This window comes from Numida meleagris, chromosome 3 (genome assembly GCF_002078875.1).
Source record: "Numida meleagris isolate 19003 breed g44 Domestic line chromosome 3, NumMel1.0, whole genome shotgun sequence".
Classification (NCBI taxonomy): Eukaryota; Metazoa; Chordata; class Aves; order Galliformes; family Numididae; genus Numida; species Numida meleagris.
In genome coordinates, this window is record NC_034411.1 from 104,945,065 (window position 1) to 104,961,481 (window position 16,417).

A 16,417-nucleotide genomic window follows, 5' to 3' on the forward strand; every position below is an offset into this window, starting at 1 on the left:
CTTGCATACAGTGTTCTTCCTGTTCCTGTGTGAGCATTCATGGGACCCATCTGGCACAAACTTTGCAATATTCCAACATTGCCACCATCATTTCCAATGCACCAAAGTGAATATTCACCTCTGTACACAGTTCCCTGATCATAATCTGCCAATTTACATGGATGAGCTGATTAAGACACTGTTCATTTCATGGTGTTACAGCTGTGCATGGCTGTCCTGAACGTGGCTTATCTTCCATGTCACTGTCACCACTGCTGAAGTGCACCACCCACCGCCTCAGTGCTACATTCACTGTTTGGCCTCCTTAAATCTTCAGCAAGTGGGTGCAGTTTTGTCCACATGGAGGAATTCCGTGACACACCTTTGCTTCGTACACGCTTCCATGTCAGACACCATTCTGTCCAAATGCCGACTGTCACACAGCAACAAAATGTAATGGAATACTGTTGGGAAAGTTCAACCTCTACTGCCATACCACCAGCATCCATCTCTGGTGTCATGGGCCAGCATAATGAAATAGGAGTCACTGCTTTCGGAGCCGCCCTCAGAGATGAGACAGATGAAGTAGGGAAGTGTAGAACTGAATGAACTGATGGATATTTTGTGCTTGTGTTTGGACAGAAGCAAGCAGCTTTGGTTCCATCATACACTGTGAATGGACCAAAAGCAAAAAAGGTCAGAAAATAAGTACTCCAAGGAGGCAAGCTGGTCACTGTACACCCAGGCCCCTTTACAGACTTAGCAGAGAAGCTGTTTGAGCCACCGCTGTTGACTTGTAATAGCTCTTACAATTCAGGGGGATTCAGATGGATCAGGGCACTTCCAAAATGTTTCCCATATTTTGAAAAAGGTGAAAGGCAGATTTTTAGTGTGGCAGTTAATTTCGCAAGGTGTCAGCAGCAGGCTAAGTGGTCTCTCATTTAGCCTGATGTTGGTTCTTTCCAGAATAACAGAGTGGTTAATTTGGGATTTCTTCAACAGATAACTAGATACTAATGATTAAATGAACAGCAGTCAATGTGTTCTCCTGGAAAACAGGTCTTTGTCAAGCAAACCTTCTGTCTTTTGGTTTTGGGGTGGGAGTTGGGTTCTTTGTTTTGTTTTTTAATAAAACACGCCTGGCTGCTCAAGACAACGGCGGAGCTATAATATACTGCGATTTCTCCCAGGTATTTGGCTGGTATTACATGGAATTAACAAGGCACACATTAGAGAGATTAAATCTGCTTCACTGACAGATCTCAAAATGTAGTTGTTAATGAGAAGATATCATTGAGAAAGGCCATCAGCAACAAGCATTGGATCTTCTCAGGGCTAAGTAATATTTCTACCAGCGATCCAGGTAATAGAAAATCTCCCCTGGTAAGGTTGCAGGTGGTGTAACATTTGGTGGGGTTAAAAATATTACAGAATGAGCAATATCTGCGTGCCCCAGTTAGGCGGTCTCAAGCTAGCAGCGGTGTTGTAAATGCAAAGCAATGCATCTAAGAAGCACAATTGCAGCTGTACCTGCCCAAGCTCCCTTTAGAAAGCCACAGAGGAGGACATAACAGAGGCTGCACAATGTGAGCTCTCATTGCAGCGCTGTGGATAAAAGTCAGCGTAGTACTGGATGTAGCATATGAGCTGTAACAGAGGAATGAAAACAAGCTGGGAGGAGGAAGCAGTGCTGTATTGCAAACCATAGGGGCTGGAAGGGACCTCTGGAGATCATCTGGTCGGGTTCATCAGGAAGCATCCAGGTTGCACAGGAATTATGCATCCAATCACCAGGTTGCACAGGAAAGCATCCAAATGGGTTTGAACAGCTCCAGAGATGGAGACTCCACCAGCTCTCTGGGCAGCCTCTTCCAGAGCTCTGCCACCCTCACAGTAAAGAAGATCTTCCTCAGTCTGTATGAAACTTCCTGTGTTGCAGTCTCTGTCCATTGCTCCTTGTTCTTCACTGGGCACCACCAAAAAGAGCCTGGCCCCATCCACTTGACTGCCATCCATTAGATATTTATAAGCACTGGTAAGATTCCCTCTCAGCCTTCACTTTTCTCTTTCACACACACAAAAAATACATATATATGTGCGAGTGTATATATGTATATATCTGTCTTTGATACTAATTTTAAGGAGTTTATCAGAGAAAAGCTGAGAGGTGACTCAATCACTGGGAGCAAGTGGGACAGTTTTTTTCCAAGGGCTGGAAAGTGACGTTATGCATCTGAGCCTTGAAGCAAGGCACTGCCCTACCAGCAATCAGACAGCGAGCCACCGGGGCCGAGCACACCAACACGGTGTTTGTACGAGAAGATTAGATGTGCTCCCAACAGAGAGGCTGCCTGGGGAAAAGTCTGTGGCCTTACACACAAACTGAGACTGACTGTGCGCTGAGGTCCCTGCAGACCTCAGTCTCTGAGTGTACAAATTCTTCATTCCGCTCATTAGCAGGGATCACAAAAACATGGTTTAAAAGCAGCAACATAAACAACTTAAAAATTAACCGCGTGCTATTGATCTCCTCTCAACAGGAATCACACACCACCAAATTTGCTGGGAAAATCTTGACCGCATCACCTCTATTCTTAGCTGCACTGCCTTTACATGATAAGTGGGATTGCTTAGACAACGGGGAAGAGAAATGTGCATGGTATTCCCTGCATAGCACATGTGAAAACAGAGAGGTCCATTGGAACTGTTTTAATATCCACCTAAATTACTCTTAATGAAAAACTAAAAATAAACAGCTCAGATCTCCAGCTCGCGCTCAGCCTGAGCACCCACTTTCAGGTTAAGCCTGGCCTCGTGGAAGTCAATAAGTATCATAGAATCATTAAGGTTGGGAAAAGACCACTGAGACCATCCAGTCCAACCATCCATCTACCACCAGTGTTGCTCACTAAACCATATCCCTCAGTGCCATGTCTCCATGTTTCTTGAACACCTGCAGTTCGTGTTGACCTAGAATCAACCCACTGAGGGATGCTGCCAAGTGGGCAAAGGGTGCTAAAATGTTGTGGCCCCTATCTTGGCTGGGCGCCTTGCAGGCACACTGGGGCCTGAGCTGGGCAGCCTCCCTGTGCAGGACGGGGCTCTCCCTTTCTGCAGTGCCCTTCAAGGGGTTATTTTTCCACAAGCAAAAAGAATACAGAATGCATTCCGGTGTATCATTAAAAATTCCATATCCTGCTTGCTTGGAATGCAGGCAGCGTGCACACAGAAGTGCGCTACAGCGATCCTCCGCGGGGGAACGGCGGCAGCGTGGTGGTGCCAGCAATAATTCCACAGCAGCTAATTTAGTACCAGCAATTCCCAGTAGGTACCAGAAAAGCATTTTCTTCCTCCTCCTCCTCTGTTAACCAGGAAGATTTATTAGATGGTTCTGCCGAATGGAAATCTTCAATAAAACTTAGACTGGGGCTGAAAAGTACAACAAGAACAGGGTTCGCTTGTGGTTATATATATCTATTTTTTCCTCTCCTTTCTAAATAAGCCCTTGTTCTTGAAGCACGGTGACTCCTGCGCTGAACTACCAGGCCTGTTGATGTACAGCACCGGCTGCAGGCTCCCTTGGCTGATTCATTTTCTCGTTGTGAAGTTAGCGGTGACCTGGGGCGCTGGCTGGGTCAGAACACGGCTCGTGTGGGCAGCTGCTCCCCAGCAGTGCTATTACGGAGCTCCTTAATGGCCACGCACATCTTGAGCCCACAGATGCGGTGCTCTCACAGCACGCAGCGTTTGCAGCTGGGCCAGAAGGGAAAACCTACATCTTGCAGCACGTCTGCAGGAGACGTGTGGCTGGGACTGCACGCAGCAGACAGCTGATGGGAACGGCAGCACCAAGCTAATAGCAATGATGGCTGCAGCAGTTTGCGACACGAAGGATTTCTGTGTGCGTTAAAGCGTAACTGATACATACAGAGCGCTCGAGCCATTACTGCTGTGCAGCAGGCTTTGGAATAAAACACTGCTGCTCTTCAGCAACAAGTAACAATGCCACGCAATGGTTTTGGATCATTAGCAGGGGAAAGTGCTCACGGAGAACGGGAGAGTCTAACTGGAGTTTGGCCAAGACACCCACACTAATAATCGTGCTCCAAGAAGTGGCATGATAGCCTTCTAATTGCCCATGACTAATCTGGACCCTCGTTTATCCATCTCATTGTAAAGCTGACACCTCTGGCAGCCCGAGCTTCTCGCACATAACAGCCCAGCAGCCGACTGGCCGCAAATAAATAGCCACGAGCCCATGACGGCGCTTTGGCATCCTGAGCACCACGATCCATCGCCCTCTGTCTCACAAAGGTTCGATGGGACGGTCCCCAGTGAAGCAAGAGCTGCCCTCTTCCATTAAACCCTTCTGAAGACCGAGGGCAAGAAAGAAATTCATCCACTAATAAACACTGAGATTTTTTTTCCTTCTTCCAAGCAAATTCTGTCTATCGAACTGATAATATTTAATAAGTTTTTGCGTCTGTTTCAAATAAACTAGTGACTCCATGTGCACGCAGGCACAAGTGAGGCAGAAGAGGAGCTTTGTTTGCAGCCTCAGAACATATTAAGTTTTGGTGAATCAAAACAACATGCTAATTCAGCCGTTTCAAATCTCTTTCACAACCCCAGACATTACAAGACAAGATTCTTTCTTCTTTTCTAACAGTTCCTGATAAGGCTGATGTGATCTTTCGGACTAAGCAGGAAATTTTAAAATAACAATAACAAACAAAATGAACAAACTTCGCTGGTACTCCCTCCACTTGGTGCTGTTGTAATGCCATCAACAGCGTGAGGAGACGTGTTGGAGCAGGAGCTCCCAGGCACCCAGCCTCACAAATGCCACAAAGCAGAGGCACTGATGTGGAATCACAGAATGGCTTGGGTTGGAAGGGACCTTAAAGCCCACTCACGGCAGAGTTGCCTCCCACCAGGTCAGGCTGCACTGGGCCACATCCATCCTGGCCTTGAACACCTCCAGAGGTGGGGGCATCCACAGTTTCTCTGGGCAGCTACATCAGGAAACTTTTCAATGAAAAGCAGAGTGCCAACAACACCCTCCAGGGGAAGAGTGCCACCAAACCATGGCAGCTCAGTCCACCACCGGCTCTCTGATGCCAGGGTTCCATGCTGGAGCCAAAGCATGATTCGGGGAAGGCTCACAGAGACATCAAATGGTAGAGCAGACAGCAAAGCTGGTGGTCACACATGATTAAATGCATTGATTAAAAAGCAAAGTCAGTGATTACTTTGGTCCATCAAGTTCTTGAATGGCCAACTGCCACAGAGGGGAGAGGACAAGGGGGAATGGTTTTAAACTTAGGGGAAATTTAGGTTGGATGTTAGGAGGAATTTTTTCACTCAGAGGGTGGTGACGCACTGGAACAGGTTGCCCAAGGAGGTTGTGGATGCCCCGTCCCTGGAGGCATTCAAGGCCAGGCTGGACGTGGCTCTGAGCAGCCTGGTCTAGTGGTTGGCGACCCTGCACTCAGCAGGGGGGTTGAAACTCAATGATCTTTGAGGTCCTTTTCAACCCAGGCCATTCTATGATTCTGTGATCATCTCTGCCACCTGTTTGCTCAAGTTGGGGAAGGTAGAGAAGAAGTGTAAATGATTTTGAGGTTACACAAGCACTCCAAACCAGTGACAGCCAGACACTCACCAGCCCTTCAGGTACCTCAGCCTCACTGAGATGCTCTGAGGATTGTGCTGCACAGCTTTGTGGAGGTCAGCAGAGGGGCTGGACTAAAGGTGGCCGTGTCAAGGGACAGTCACAGTGTGGTCCTCTGTTGTCCTTATGGTTTGGGCAATCACGGTCGCCCTGGTACCTTGGGTGAGTTGGCTGCAGGGCTATAGGTGAAGCCTCTACAGCGGTAATTACCTGGGGAGTAGGAAGCAGGGTTGTAATTTGCAAAATGCTGAAACACATTTTCCTGGAAGGCATGGATAAAGCGACCTCCATTCCAATGAAGATGATTACCTTCACCCAGGGCATGCTGCTGGATGGGAGCAGGTCTGGCTGCTCTTTAGCTGGGGAGGTCACTGCTCCAGAGCTGCTGGGGGTTTGTGTCTTCTGCAGCAAGGTTACGTGGTGCAGAGCTTCGTTCCTGCCCAGGTTCTGACAACCCATAATCATTTTATCTCTCAGGATTAATGGCACCGAGCAATAAACTTGCATCCTAATTATTGTAATTATTTCTTTCTTTGTACGTCAGCCTTGGTAATGATGTTTTTACAGCTGATGGGATGGAAGGGAGAAAAGAAATACTGTCAGAGTAATGAAGAGAGAGCAATGAGCATTCTCCTTTCCACTCACTTTCCTTAGGGTTTTGAAGCCCACTTGAGTTTCCTGTCCCCTAAAGTCCCAGAAATTAACAGTGATTGCCCTAATATTGCAAAGTAGCAGCAATGTAGGACTCGGTTCCTAATTGATCTTAAGTACCTACCTCCTTCTCTAGCCCTGGAGATGCCTGAATATCTCCATATCCCCTGTGAATGTAAGTATTGGCTGCACACTCCAGAACTGCCTTTCTTGGTAGCAGGAGGAGCTCCCAGGCATGGCTCACACACTAAGTGCTATGCCAGTCTTATTTATGGGAATTGTGTTTGGAAGGGGCTGAAGCTACTCTAATCACCATTTAAAATTCATACAGACTTTCAGAAGGTAGAGTTCAGCACCAATTTCTTCCTCAAAGCATCAGCACCGTTATGAGAGGCTGCAATATTTAACTGCTGTTCTCAGGTACCAGTCGTTGATTGCAGTGCTGTGGCCCGGGTGGAGGATAAGAGCAGTGTTTGCCCACCTGCTGTAACCCCAAATGTAGAATCTGAGGATGACCTGGGACACGGAGAGCCTGGGGAGGGGATGCTGCGGGAACTGGAAAGCTCTGGGCATAGAGCTCCTTCTGCCCATCTCCATCCCCATCCATGCCAGGGGCTCCCTGCAGATCAGCTTCCTTGGGCAGTGAGCAGTAAGTATGAGGCGGGCTCCTGCATGTCACACAGTCAGCCAGGGCTTGAATTCTGAGCTGGTGTGAGACATCAGTGTGTCTGTACCAGTAAATTACAACTCAGCTCAGGCTCCTCATGGGCATCGTTCATCAGCACTGATGAAATGGCCCAGGTTCCAGGTTGCCATCCATCTCATACCATTTCCCCTTATGTATAATTCTGCATCCACATCTTAGGGATGTTTTCTTTTTTTCAGGCGTGCATTTGATTTTCCTGCTCAACCCAACAAAGCTGCTGGATTCATCCATTTAATATCTTTTTCTTCCAGTTTTGTTGAGGGGGAACACTGTAAGGACTGACAAGCACATCCTTACAGAACCAGTGCAGCAAAACTGCGCTGTACGGCAGCCCATCCCTGACACTGGGCCTTCCACCACCCCACTCCACAAATATCTTAGTCCTAAATGTGGTTTCACTTACGATTTTCTGGGCAGCTCTGCCTGTGCTCTCTCCATGCCATGAAGGATGCCAGGCCCCGGCACAGGCCTGCTGGCTCCGGCTCTGCCTCCTCTGGGAATGGATTCGTTCTTCTTCAGAGCCATCTTTCAGGATGACACTTGTTTTCGTCAAGTCCTTGTTCTTCCCAATTTCTCCCTGACGTTTCAAAAATAATTACCAGTGGTTCAGTAAGTTCATTAGCAAACTCCCTTAAGACCCTGGGCTATGTATCATCCAGCCCTGCTGATTTGTGGATAGGCTCTAATCAAGTGCTTCAAGTCTCTCTCACCCTCCTCCTCCTTTCAGATTAACAGTTATTTTGACAAGATTCTCATTATTTCCCATTTCCTGGTGGTATCCAGGGACTAGGCTTATTTGAGTCCTCGCTGTTGTCATTGCGGGTTTATTTTTAACCTACAGCTCTGCTTCTTCACAAGGACATCAGAGTTTTGCATTCTTCAGAAACGTTTTTTTCGGTGCCGTTGTAGTCTCAGCTCAGCCAGGGTCTTCAAGGGCTGTGGCTTTTGCCTTTGCCACTTTTCATTCTTCTTCCTCCCACTGCCCCAGAAACAGCCAAGAGACATAAATTCACTTTTACCAAGACTTAGGGTTCACCCCCTTCTCCAGATTCTCAGACTGAGGCCCTCTTCTTCACCACAATGAATTTGTCATCTTCCTTTTTTTCTGCCTGTACGTACATACTTCAAGGCTTCCCATCTCCTTCCACCTTGACGTGGGCTTTGAAAGTCGGGGCAGTTTACGGTCTACACACCATTTTAGCAGCCTTTTGGGAATCACAGAACGGCTTGGGTTGGAAAGGACCTTAAAGCCCACCCAGCCCCAACCCCTGCCATGGGCTGGTTGCCCCCCACCAGATCAGGCTGCACAGGGCCCATCCAACCTGCCTAGCACCTCCATGGATGGGGCATCCACAGCTTCTCTAGGCAGCAGTGCCAGTTCCTCACTGGCCTTATTGTACAAAACCATTTTCTTACATCCAGCTTAAGTCTGCTCTCTTTTAGTTTGACACCATATCCCCTTGTCCTATGACAACAGAGTTCATTGCTGTTGTTCTAAGTACAGACACTTACTCAACTAGAAGGAACATGAAAAGGATTTATTTAGGAGAGGGAAAGGGAAGAGAAATGCCCACACAGCTTTATATAAATAAGAAATGTATTCATGGTTTACCCCTTGTTCAGAAATACTTGGGGCTGTTTAAGCATAAAAGTAAGTGTTTGGTCAATGACTAACTAAAACTTTCTTCTTTTAAAAAACTACAGTGCGGTGGTTCTTGATGGAAAGATATATGCCACAGGAGGGATCGTTAGCAGCGAGGGACCTGCCCTGGGCAACATGGAAGCCTACGATCCTAAAACAAACACCTGGACACTTCTCCCCAACATGCCATGCCCTGTTTTTCGACACGGCTGCGTAGTTATCAAGAAGTACATTCAGAGCGGCTGACAGGGCGAGGAGTTGGACAGAGAACTGCTTGTACCTGTGGAAAGCAGGCAAAGAGGATACTACTACTCATCACAAAAGCAGCGAAGCCAGCCAGCGAACATATTGCTCTAAAGTCTTGAATAGTGTCTACATTGAATGTAGAAAAATCATCCTCACCTTTTGGTGAACAAGGAGCAGAGAGCTCCGTGCTATGTAAGATATTGTAACTTAAGAATACAAGTGTGTCACTAGATGTTATAGTGGCACTTGTTCTGGACGTCGGCTTTTGGTCAACCCAGGTGCAATAGAATTTCACATATTTTTTAAGCTGGGGAAGAGAGGAAAAAAAATAATCTGCATTTTACTTCTAAAGCTCAAGCTTGATTCTTAAAATAACCGTGCAGATTAGTTTTACTATTACACTTTAGGCATCAATCTATTTGAAAGGTCAAAGTGTCCTTACCACTTTGATTCCTACATTTGTTTTTAACAAATACATGCTTTTCAATACCAATGACTGAGAGGAATCTTGTGTGAGAAATGGCTTACGTTGATGTCAGTCTTCCATCAGGTGAAATGTGAAGTTCTCTAGAGCAGAGCCCAGGAGAGGGACAAGGCAGGGGCTGGGGAGAAGAGCCATTGGTAACACAATTCCATGTAATATGGTGAAAAAAGGTCTGTTGGGCTGTGCGGATTTCTGCTCCCGTGGATGCTTGTGTGGGCACACACATGGCTGGGGCTCGCGGTGTTTTCCTCCCAGTTCTGCTGCTGAGCAAATGGGACAGTGCCCGGTAATGCAACATGAAAATGGTTTGGAATCCAGAGGCGTTCTCCGGATTGAACTGCACTCAGTTCTGTGGATTGGGATCGCAGTGACACCCACCCAGCGTAGCGTGGGATTTCCACATTTCCAACAAGCAGAGGAGGATTTGCCTCCGGTTGTGGTTACACATTCAATTTTGGCTGTCCACCAAAATTCCTTAACTGTGGGACACCTGCCACTATCTTTTCCTTCTATGTAAAGTCTGAGAAGATTCTTTAAAAAAAAAAAAAAAAAAGTTTCCTTCTAAGTGTGGAAATCTTACCTTATACTTATTTACAGATTTTAAACACACAAGTTGAAATCCCATGGTAGAAAAATGCATAGACTTAAGCCCAGTATAAGAAACTTTAAATGATTACTATGTAGAGTTGTAAGTATATGCACAGCACAGGGGTTATATTTTTATATATATTAAAATATTGTCTATCCAGAGAGCATTGTGATGTGGAAATTCTTTATAAATTTATACATAAAAGGATCAAATGGGAGACGGACTGGGTGACACAGAGGGGGCAGGGGAAAGACTCTTTAAGGTTAACAAACAGAAAGTGGCCCCAAGCTAAGGATTGTCCAATTTCTTCCCAAGTAGAGGGGAAAAAAGTTCCCACTCTTGCCTTTGCAGACCCCAATGCCAAACGCCATGCTGGTAATTCAAGCAAGAGTTCCTCTACGGGGTGTGGGCGAGATCCTACAGTCAATATCTGGTTGAATTTCATACCAAATACGTTAGCCTTTTTATACCGAGGGAGGTCTGCCTGCAGCTTTGGGGAAATCGATGCAGATGGTTAGCTAATCATCTTATTTTATTAATAATCATTTATAAAAGAAAAAAATTTGTATCTTGCAGTATTTAAAAAGTGCTCAAGTCGGCTGAGTCAAGCTCTACGGTGACTCAAGTCTCTCATTTTGACAGTGAGGTTCCAGCCTTTGTTATGCAGTTGTTTTTATTTATTCTTTAAAGAAAAAAAAAATAAGCACAACAAAAAGTTATCTACTAGTATGTCATTTAGAGTATTTAATGTCAAACAGGGTGCAAGTGTGAACCTAAAGATTGGAGCACAAGTTTCTAACTGCCTGGGGCAGGACTAATTTAGTGTTGGTGTGCGTCTGCCTCCAAAGGAGGTGCTACCTGTCAGCAAGACCTGAACACATTCAACATTTCCAGTTTAGCTTATTTCTTCATTTTTCACACTGGAACAAAACTGGCTATTTCTGTGAATAATATTAAAAACAGGGTTATCTGTAATGGTATTGTATATAGTTTATGTTTACTGTTAAGTTCTTGTTATATTATAATAAATATATTTATAGATCTAGATTCAGCATCCAGATTGGATTAATTTTGTCACGAGTCACCAAGAAATAACTCTGCATTAACGGTTACTTCCATTTCCATCCCAGCCATGAATGAAAGCTTTTCACGTCAGATGGTTTCTCTTGCAAATCCCACAATGCATTGCTAACGTTTAAACGCTCAGCAGCTTCCCAAGTACTTCCATTCTCATTCTGGAGAACTGACTTTGGATTTTGTTCAAGACCATTTCTTCATCTCTCTACTCCCCAGAGTTTACTATTAAGCAAAGAGCAGAAGGGCTCATGATAGTTTTGAAAAAAATATCTTGAAGCTTTATCTTAAAATGCCACTAAGTAGCTCTTGGATTTTGTGATGGAAGTTAGGATGTCTGAAAGATGAGAGCTGCTATGCCCTACCGTCAGAATTCCTTCCCATCGCAGAGCGGGAGCTCTACAATTCACCACCGGACACTGCTTCCAGGGAGCACTTAGGTACAACCACGCGTGGCTTTGATGTTTCATTAGGGTGACATCTGGTAGCTGTAAAGCTGGATGGGGAACAAAGATGAGCCAAATATAGCTCGTCTCAAAATACCTCTGCAGTGGAACATTGCGTCTGGATCTTAGGAGGCTGTATCTGTTATAGACATCAACAGAAATAAGCTAACACACATTGAGATTGTCTTCTGTTCTTACAAAGCGCATCTAGACAAGTATTTAAGAGCTTCACTGCAGTTTTTAAACATTGTAGGCTGGGCTTAGTGGCTCTGGTTGAACAGCCTGTGAGGATTACAAAAAACCGTGCAATTCCCTATCAGCCAACCCTGCTGCAGCAACCCAGACCAGCTGGAAGGAGTGGGCAACCGCCATCAACACGCAGAGGTCTCTGACTCAGCACTAGTCAGCAATGCTTGGTAGGGTGAACAAGACATGCGCTGTTTGCTTTGCTTGTACCTGGAAATTGTTTTAGTTCCCCCCCAGGAAGTTGGCTGACTGTTTCGCCAATAGAATCATGCACAGATTCGCTCAGAGATTTTTCTTTTTAAAAGCTGAGAGAAATTCAGGCTCAGCAGCCCAATAACAATAAAACTCTTCTCTGTTCAGGGTTCAGCTTCACAAGGAGAGCCATCAGTGAGTGGGGCCACTCCCTGCTTTCTGGAAATCCCTGTGCCTAATGCTTCACAGGGTACCTGCCTCTCTCCTGTTTCCCCCAGCAGCAAACACTGTACTCACACAGCCTCAGCCACCCGCCTGGCCACAGACTGCAGCTAGGTGTTAAGGCTGAGCTTAGCACAGTGCAATCGGATCAGCCTCGTTAGAGCACTCATTACACCCCAGCTTGCTCCGGGTGTGAGCAGAGCACCCACGCCCAGAGTTGTGGGATTAATGCCAAGAGGCCTTCCAGTGCTTGAGGGGAGCTTGTAAACAGCAGGGAGAGTGACTCTGTGCACAGGCAGTAGTGACAGGACAGGGGGGAATGGCTTTAAACTGAAAGAGGGGAGATTTAGGTTAGATGTCAGGAGAAAATTCTTTATTCTGAGAAAAGTAAGGCCTTCCCATGGCCTCATGGGAAGCAGAGGGATGCATGGCCAGCACAGTGCTTCCATCCCCCATCACATGAAGCTGGACAGCCATACCAAAGCAGAAACACCATTCTTCCTCTGAAAAGCTGATTTGCTGGAGGCACAACTGAACATCACCGATGAAAGCTTTTAGTACTTCCTGTTTAGTTAGCAGATTTCTTATACAGTAACAAATTCCAATTTTCTTCATCTAAAATTCCATTTAAATCTGTACCAGCTCTACACACGGAATTAAATGTTTTGGCTCAGTTACTACCTGGGAGAAGGAAGCTCCAGAGCTGTCATCAAGTCAAATCTGCCTCTGAATTTTTCATTAGTGGCGGTCTCTACAATAAAGGTCTGAAAGGCTGCCTGCTGGTTTTAATTTCATCATCTGTTCTTTTTGACTGACAATCTCCTTCCCTTCAGAGCTCAGATCCCCCATCTCACACAGCGAGATTCATCCTGGCAATGACATCAAACTCCTTTCCAACCTGTCCGGAGAGCAGCACTCATAACCCTGGGTTTTTAAGAGCTTGACAGGAAACTCCAGCACACTGCTTGTAAGCAGAGTAATTAATACAGAAGCAGCAACTGTGATGAGGGGAAATTTAGGTCAGATGTTAGGTGGAAATCCTTCACTCAGAGGGCGGTGAGGCCCTGGCACAGCTGCCCGGGGAAGTGTGGTGCCCCATCCCTGGGGGTGCCCAAGGCCAGGCTGCACGGGCCCTGGCTGGTGGGGGGCACCCAGCCCGTGGCAGGGGTTGGGGCTTTCAGGTCCCTTCCAATCCAAACCATTCTGTGATTCTGTGGATCAAGGACTGCTGAAAGCCACACCTTGCTCCACAGACAATACAAGCACCTCCGTCGCTGCACAGCATCAGGGATTTTTTCCTCACATTTTTGCGGCTAAAGAGAAGTCATCAGTGACAAAAGCTTCAGCTCGTCCCTTTTCCCACCCCACAAAAAATGTAGTTTTGCTCTTACAGGTGCAAAGGAACCAATTCCTCCACAATTTTGGGAATTTCACTGAAGCAGTCCCTCATCTGTAATACAACAGCCTCGTGCTGGCAGACAGCATCAGAGGAAGGATCAGTGAACTGAATCTGAAGGTGATGCACCAAATGTTTTAAGCCGTAAGAACATAATGCTCATTATGCTCGGCCAGAAACATTGGCCCTCCACGCAGGTAAAAATAATCAGCTCTTGCAAAACAAGCCTGGACTTCAAGACCCACTGGAATTTCTGCAGCCATTCTGTTTCCATTAAAAGAGATCGCCTTTTAATAAGTTATTTACTTCCACGTCCAATGAATGCATTGTTCCATTACAGTGTTCCATTACTTGTTGACACCAAGTTCAATTTTACCTACTTCAATTTATCCTCAGCCTTTCTGCAAGCTGCCTGTTTATGTGTTGGAACGTACAAATGCCACATACGGCCTTGCCAGGGAAAAGGAGGAGTGGAAACGTGGCAGAGTGTTATGGAATGACTCACACTCTGTTTTCCATTTGGAAAGACGCATCCTATGGGGATTAAGATGTCATTTCCAGACTGCGTGCTACCTGCAAAGGTAGCTCGATGGCTTTCTCTAGTAGATAAGTTTTCAAATTCAGAAGGGAGCTTACACCCATCCACTTCAAGAAAGCCTTCGATGCCTTAGCCCTGCTGACAGTCATTTTTAATAACACTTGGAGTACCTGAGTATTTCAGAAAGAATGCTGAAAATGCAACAATTGTCAAAAGGGCATGCTAAAGGACTGAGTAATTATAGGGCACTCACCTGACATCAATCCCAAGCGAAAATAGAAAGATGGTATCTGACTAAACTGATCACAAATCAAAGAGGCAAGAATAAATATGATGATTTTTGAGAAAATAGGCCGTATCACAGAAACCTGATTTCATTCTCCGACAGGATTACACATTTGATTGATCAAGTAATAGATTTTCAACAGCATGTGACAAAATACTTCATCTTTCTCACTGTACAGCATCCAGATAGAAAATATTTAGCAAGTTAAGAATAGGTAGATTGAGGAATATCTAATCTGTTCAACTACTTCCCATTTGGTATTAACAGTATTTCTAGTGGGGGCTTTGTGAGGATCCTCTTCTTCCATGTTCTGAAAGGATAATGTTGAAATAAATCACCAGCCGTAGATTTATGGGAAGATGGATTAGCAGAGAAGAAGATAAGGACCAAACAAGTCAGAAGCCTTCTGCTGGCTCCTCTGGCTAGCTGGGACCACTAAAGGAAACCTTGTTTTAATAAAACTAAAGAGGATCCCAGAGAGGCGGGAGTGAGGAATTATGGCATTCAGGACGGAGCCCAGCATCGTGAGAAGCTGCAAGTTGGACAGGAATCAAGCAACAATAGCTCCTAGTCCCTTTTCAAAGCATAAAAAGGACTGAATTGATTTTTGGATGTGTAAAGAGGGGATCGGTGAGTGGGAATCTGCGATTTTAGTTCTAAATATAGCACTGGTGGGACCAATGCTGGAATATCACATCCATTTCCACTGTGAACAAGTGTTTCGGAAGATGCTGAAAAATTGACCTACTACAAAAAGAGTCACAAAAATGACTTAAAAGTCTGGAGAAAAGGCAGTGAAAGCCATAAAGAGCTCATTCTGCTCAGCAAAAAGGCTGAGAGGCTCCAAAAGTATGGTGCATTAGTATCCTTGGGGAATAAGGGGGAAAAAAAAACATATGAAAAGTTTATTTAATCTAGAAGAGAAAGCAAAGACATGAAACTGTAAGTAGAAGCTAGATAAAAGTAAATGAGAAGTAAGGCATGATTCTGTCAAAGAGCTTAACCTCTCAATGAGAAGCTCTAAGCACAGGGCAGATGTACAAACTCTCCAGCCAAGCCTTTGTTTTCCCCAACAGGAATTAGGAGACACTGGGCATTGAATCATTTATAGCACAGCATCGGATTCAACACGCCAGTGCTTTCTGCTGACATTGCACTGTGTGAATGGACCTGAATTTCTCTGACAAATGGTGAAATACTAAAATCATCATTTGGTGTCAGAGCTACGAGTCGCATCCATTTCCAAAATTTATTCACAAGTACTGAAGAGGTTTAATAGTGAGATTTATGCTCAATTTGTGCTTTTGTGGCTGTCTCTGAATCTTATGAAAATTATGCTTTTTAGTTTAAAAAAAAAAAGCTTTCTGCTTTCTGCTAAAGAGGACGACTCTGAAGCACTCCAACCCTGGTATATAGGCTAACCATTCATTTTAAAGCTATTGTATATGGAGTGTTTCGTGTACATGTATGTAGTCTTACATGCTTACATCCCTGGGACTCAAGACGCCTACACAAAACAGTAATTACCCAACTGATGCTAACCATCACATTGAACGTGCAACATTTCCTTCACCCATCTAAACCTTTTATATTGTCACAGAGAATCATGAAATTGTTTGAGTTGGAAAGAACACTTAGAGGTCATCTAGTCCAACTCCCTTGCAATGAACAGGAACATCTACAGCTCGATCAGGTTGCTCAGAGCCCCATCCAACCTGACCTTCAATGTCTCCAAAGCCATCCACGACCTCTCTGGGCAACCTGTTCCAAAATCAGCAAAATCAGGTACCATGTTCTTTCAGCCAGCTTCCATGTAGCAGGTATCCTACAAAATACAGCCAACACAATATGAGAATGTAAGCAAGCCCTTCATGACAAAAACAGAGCTGGGGTTTTGGAGATCACAAATAGTTCCTTAGATGAAGCAACATTAGTTTATTTCCCCTCTATAGCAGAAAAACTCCGTTTCTTAGCAAATTCATTCACTCAACACTCAAATGCAACGTATTTTCAAGTATTTTCTAGATTTTCGCCCATGCTTTCCAC

General features: G+C 45.2%; 1 protein-coding gene across 2 annotated transcripts in view; it reads left to right on the forward strand.

Moving 5' to 3' along the window:
• The window catches only part of KLHL29 (kelch like family member 29), a 395,213-nt gene extending 385,081 nt beyond the window's left edge, over nt 1-10,132 (forward strand). For both annotated transcript variants that reach the window (XM_021391022.1, XM_021391023.1), the window contains one exon: nt 8,715-10,132. In XM_021391022.1, coding sequence (XP_021246697.1) covers nt 8,715-8,898 — 184 coding nt within the window. In that variant the 3' untranslated portion in view covers nt 8,899-10,132. The remainder of the gene's footprint in view (nt 1-8,714) is intronic.